Source organism: Coregonus clupeaformis, chromosome 19 (assembly GCF_020615455.1).
Source record: "Coregonus clupeaformis isolate EN_2021a chromosome 19, ASM2061545v1, whole genome shotgun sequence".
NCBI classification, from domain to species: Eukaryota; Metazoa; Chordata; class Actinopteri; order Salmoniformes; family Salmonidae; genus Coregonus; species Coregonus clupeaformis.
In genome coordinates, this window is record NC_059210.1 from 19750375 (window position 1) to 19756260 (window position 5886).

The 5886-nt window shown below is 41.4% G+C and overlaps 1 protein-coding gene across 1 annotated transcript; it reads left to right on the forward strand.

The window, feature by feature from the left end:
• Positions 1-2980: 2980 nt before the first annotated feature.
• Positions 2981-4987, forward strand: cdkn1cb (cyclin-dependent kinase inhibitor 1Cb). Its single transcript, XM_041836610.1, has 3 exons — positions 2981-3702; positions 3860-3977; positions 4358-4987. The coding sequence occupies exons 1-2, from the start codon at positions 3156-3158 to the stop codon at positions 3973-3975; spliced, it is 663 nt and encodes a 220-aa protein (XP_041692544.1). The 5' UTR covers positions 2981-3155; the 3' UTR covers positions 3976-3977; positions 4358-4987.
• The last annotated feature ends 899 nt before the right edge of the window (positions 4988-5886 follow it).

The window sequence follows — 5886 nt, forward strand, 5'->3', positions numbered from 1 at the left end:
CATTCTGCAGCGATACGCCATCCCATCTGGTTTGGGGTTAGTGGGACTATAATTTGTTTTTCAACAGGACAATGACCCAACACACCTCCAGGCTGTGTAAGAGCTATTTTACCAAGAAGGAGAGTGATGGAGTGTTGCATCAGATTACCTGGCCTCCACAATCCCCCGACCTCAAACAAATTGAGATTGTTTGGGATGAGTCGGACCGCAGAGTGAAGGAAAAGCAGCCAACAAGTGCTCAGCATATGTGGGAACTCCTTCAAGACTGTTGGAAAAGCATTCCAGGTGAAGCTGGTTGAGAGAATGCCAAGCGTGTACAAAGCTGTCATCAAGGCAAAGGGTGGGTATTTGAAGAATCTCAAATATAAAATATATTTTGATTTGTTTAACACTTTTTTGGTTACTAAATGATTCCATATGTGTTGTTTCATAGTTTTGATATCTTCACTATTATTCTACAATGTAGAAAATAGTAAAAAGAAAGAAAAACCCTTGAATGAGTAGGTGTTCTAAAACTTTTGACCGGTAGTGTACGTATAAGTGGTATCATGCACATTTGCTAACGAGCATGTTTAATGATTACCACAAGTGAATGTGGGTCCCCTACTCCCATCTTCACACAGGCTTCATATTTTTAAATTTTAGTCATTTAGCAGACGCTCTTATCCAGAGCGACTTACAGTTAGTGAGTGCATACATTTTCATACTGGCCCCCCGTGGGAATCGAACCCACAACCCTGGCGTTGCAAACGCCATGCTCTACCAACTGAGCTACACGGGACTATATCATATCTATAACCAGACAAACAGTCCGTGGACATGAACCTGAAAATCCACAACTCAGCATTAACTTCCAGGTAAATCCCATGACAAAACAATATAAACATGGGCCACACCTCCCTGCCCCAAGGGCCAGAGACACACACACAGGGAGGGTCAAAGCATGTGTGTCAGTGTGTCAGTGTGGACGTGTTTAACTATACTTGTGGGGACCAGAAGTCCCCACAAGAATAGTAAACTAACATAAATTTGACCAACTGGGGACATTTTGTTAGTCCCCACAAGGTCAAATGTTATTTCTAGGGGGTTTAGGGTTAAGGTTAGAATTAGTGTTAGAATTAGGTTTAGGGTTAGGAGCTAGGGTTAGTTTTAGAGTTAGGGTTAGGGTTAGGAGCTAGGGTGAAGGTTAGGCTTTCGGGTTAAGGTTAGGGTTAAGGTAAGGGTACGGGTTAGGGTTAAAGGTTAGGGAAAATAGGATTTTGAATGGGACTGGATTGTGTGTCCCCACAAGGTTAGTTGTAGAAGAGTGTGTGTGTGTGTGTGTGTGTGTATATATATATATATATATATATGTATTCTGTCTGTCGGATTTGGGAAAGGTTTCTACTTCAGGGAAAATGGTCTGACAACAACGCTGTATTCCTTACCTGAAAGAGTAGGTTATAAAGAACAACAACAACAAATACAAACCATTGATCAACCTATTTTCTTGGTTGATCAATTGCTTGATTACTTTGTCATGTCAGAAAACATCAAACACTTTTATGAGTTAATTAATTCATGTAATCAAGTCATCATCATTATAATCATGACCACATGACATTAACTCATTCACTCACTGCCACTCAAACAGTAGCCTAAACATTTCAGAAATGTCTGCAACTTAATTTAACAGTTTAGCCTACTTGCAATGAACCAGTACTGCCACAGAATTACGTTTGCACTGAATAAAATAATCTGCACATTTAGAATTGGTGCTGCTGTGAAGCCTATTTGATAGAAATGACAATTTGAGAACCACGAGACGGCGCTACCGCATAGCACATAAAAGTGACATCATAGGCTTTAACGAACCCAATCCAACACAAACCACTAGCATGTAAACCAGAGGAGGTCGCTGTCGCCCTTCACACTGCAACATTAGGCGTTTCCATTTGGTATCTGGTTTCTTAGTAGATTATTAATGTTATCGCTAGAAGAGTATGGTTCTGCTGAAAAATTATATCAGTAGCCTAACTTGGGAGTGTCGGTATTGTGAATTCAATTAGGAAACAACAGACCAATGCAACAACTTAGATATTACCACACAAAATAAAACGTGGTTTCAAAAGCAGTTTACAAATAATAGCATTAAGAACAACAGTAGGCTAATCATAGTAATAATAATAATTTGCTATAAAACAGCATATTTTATTCTCTGCCCCATGGCAAAATGTATTGAAATGCAGTACATTAGCTGATTTCCCAAAAAAATGTAATAAGTCCCCCCCAAAAGGTTGGTGCCCGGGGTCCCACATGCAGTAGTCCAGCCCGTCTAGCCTATAGGCCTACTGTTCACTTCATTAACTTCACATCACATACTTAGTTGAGTATCAGGATGAGATTTGGTGTTTCACTTGTAGAACTAATATTTCACCAAATTTGAGGTTTCACTTGTAAACGAGACAGGTAGGCTATTCGATGTTTAAATGGTGGGTGTTTGTTGTTTAAATGGGTTGGGTTGTTTACATGGGAGCAGCAATGAAACATCTGAAATCTTACAATAATTTAAATGGTGGTGTGACAATAGGCTATTGGACTATTAGAAGCTGAGACATTTTTTCTTAAACAGCAATAATATGTGGAAGACTTCTGCACTGCCAACCTCTACTCTTTGGTTTGTGAAGCTGTTATTCGATCTCTCCTGCGGGACGTGGCTGTGCAACTGGTGAGGGAGAAGCAGTAAGGGCTGGGGATTGGGGGAAAGGAAAAATACATAGTAAGCAATCTTTAGGCAGCAACAACAGTTTCCCATCGACTTTCGAAAGGCATTTCACCCACTGCCAATACTGACACCACAGGCACAAATCAAAAGCTAAGCTTTAGATGGCCCCGGTCCAAATCTTCGTACCAGCCAATGGAAATGGGGTATGGAGGTTTTTAAGGGTTGGATGTAAACGAACCAATGGGCTGGTCGGGCGATCTGGCTACATGAACCTACAACTGTTTGGGACTTTAAATACGGTGTGGCGCTCTACTCGGGTACATTTAAACAGAACCGTGTGGCGCAAATCGATAGAAACTAAAATATTTTGTTACACTCTAAATCCAGGTATTTATCCATAAAGCATTTTGTTAATTTTTTGTGGATTTTTGGGTTGGACTTTGGTAAGACAATGTCCAACGTCCAGCTATCAAGCAGCGCCCTGGAGAGGTTGGCCGCACGGAGAACCTTTCCTCTCCACGCACGCACAGGCGTCTGCCGTAACCTTTTTGGACCGGTGGATCACGATGAACTGAACCGGGAGATGAAATCCAAGATGTGGGAGATTTCTGAGAGGGACCAGCGGAGATGGAACTTTAATTTCGACGCCGACTTGCCACTGTCTGGGGACTACGAGTGGGAGGAAACCCCGGTGGATACGACTCCAGACTTCTACCAGGACTCTGTACAGGTCGGGAGGAACAGGATTGTCGTAACACCGGTCAATCTGAAGCCATGCGTGGACTTTATCCCACTGGACTCCTCTTCTCAGGATGTATCGCCTCTTTGCGAGGACCGTTTGACCAGCTCTGAAAGTAGCACTCCCTGCCCCACCGAAGTCAACCAGGAGAACTGGGCAGTGAAGCAGAACTCAGGGAAGCCTACTCGCAAACCAGTCCCGTGTGTTCGAAGCAAAAGAACGGCTACTACTGATACAACGACCACGGCACATATTACAGGTAAATATCGCTCACCTGTAAGCCTATTGCTTTTTACGCATTGATGGTGAATCTCGAGGTATATTTGATCTAGTGATGTCCGGTCAGTAGGCTAATATCTGGCTACCTGGGACCATTGGCGTGAGTTCCTGGTTTTAAATTGTACTTTTCTTTCCAGACTTCTACGTGAAACGTAAAAGGACGACGACCGAGACGAAGCTGAATGAAAGCACTTGCCAGCATCCTTCGTCTCCCATTCCTGTAGAACAAACTCCACGCAAGAGAATTCGTTGAAGGTATAGCCTATAGTTCAAGAGAAATGGGCAGTATGGCATTTAGACATAGGCTGTGGGTTTACTAATACTGGACAAAATAGGTACTTGTGCGCATATGGGGCTATTTTGTTGACTGTAATGCAAAATCAAAATACTGTTACACACTTGCACTGATCGAGGAAGCTGATAGTGAGTGAGCGCACGTAGTAGAGTAATGTGTGGTTGGGGGAGGGGAGTCTGTCACTGTGGCGGGAAAGGCTCATGCAAATGTTGACGCCAGCTGAGGTTAGGCAACAACTCTCATTTTATTTTCAGAGCTGACTCATGATTTTTAGCTTTCATGGCTGTACAATTTCTTTTTTTAGTCAACGAACACTAATGTATTTTTATTTTCTTTCCAGGCGTTAGCACTATTTTGTGATAATCGTTTCTCCTACCGTCCGACTTGAAGGAGACGAAAAAACAAGGGATGGAGACCCGCCTGCTCGACTGTCCATCGGCTTGGTGCGTCTCCGAGTGGACCTATATGGAACGTAGCCTAACAGTCCGTGGACTCTCAGGATTGAACGGTCGGGAGAGAGAATTTGCCTAAGGACTCGGACAAAATGTAGCATTCATGGTTGCTTTGCATACAGCCACTTGACAGTGTTAAATGTTTAACAACTGTGCAATCCTAAATTACTTTAAATTGTCTACACTGGCCAAAAGTGTACAGCTTTATAAAGACATTATAAATTGTTATTTCTGTTAAATATATCTGGGTTGTGTAAATATAGGCTATTTTTTAAGACTATTCTAACTTATAATTTATTTGTTTCTTTAGGCCTACATTTGCAAATGCCGTTTTGATTTAGCCAATGGGCACATTTTTTAAAATTTTTATTTTACAAAGTTTTATTGTGCAATCATGTAGCTTTTTATAGTGCACTTGAAACGTAGATTTCATCGTGTTTCTGAGCCGTTTTCAATATCATTGCCCTCATTTTCTGTTTTGCAAAAGATGCAAATAAAATATTTTCATTTAAATTGAACCATTTTGTTTATCTTCTCCGACTGTTTGTTTACATGAAGGGTCAGTTTTATAGTGTGTAAGAATAGTCTGAATTATCTAGCCTGTAAAGTAGTAACAAAAGCTTACAGCAGTATAGACACCGCAGCCAAAGCCTACATCACCTCATAGCTCAGCCAACATCTGTTGCCCCCCCAGTCAAGACACAAGACAAATTTGCACCGCCCGCTCTGTTTTGCCATCAAATAGCCTACCCCTTTCCCTGTGATGAAAATAATTTGCAATTTCTGATTACAAACTCATCTGGCAAAATAATCATGGCCATCAAATTAAATGATGCAAGCATAGGCCTAGACACAACAATACGATTTTATCTAAAGTCAAACCAATTTTCTAAAAACATTTAATTTGTATAATGTCATGTCTTGTCGGTTCACCAATGCCAGCCCCACATAACCTAAACTTCCCTCTCGCAAAAACATAATTAAAGGTCAGTTTAAGGTTTTTGCTGGATGCAAAAAAAAGTTGTCCTTGGTTTTTTATGAAATGACGATAGGCCTAAAAAATATGAAAGACAATGTAAGCCTATATTTTCAAGAGATTATAGGCTACAATCACCATACATTTTCAAGTTTATATTTATTTGATACCGGTAGCCTAATTTTAGCTCTGCGTGCCAATATTGCTTGTAGGCCTTGGGGAAAAAAGAAAAGTATAAGCTTAGTTGAATTGCATGAGATGGCGCATTTAAACGTGCAGCCATTGGCAGCTGCGGGATATAGTCTGGGATTTAAAGGCCCTTTCGCCATTCTAAAGAACGGCAGCAGCTGCCTTTGGAACCCCGCATTGTCCACACGGACACCCCCACATTCACCCGCACTCAACAACTCGTCTAAAGAACCTCTCACCCACACTGTTTAC

What these genes read in the sequence shown, in the direction of transcription:
- cdkn1cb (XM_041836610.1), top strand. Translation starts at nt 3,156, where the DNA reads ATGTCCAACGTCCAGCTATCAAGCAGCGCCCTGGAGAGGTTGGCCGCA. An exon ending in GACCACGGCACATATTACAG is followed by an intron (nt 3,703 to 3,859) that starts GTAAATATCGCT and finishes TTTTCTTTCCAG; the next exon opens with ACTTCTACGTGAAACGTAAA.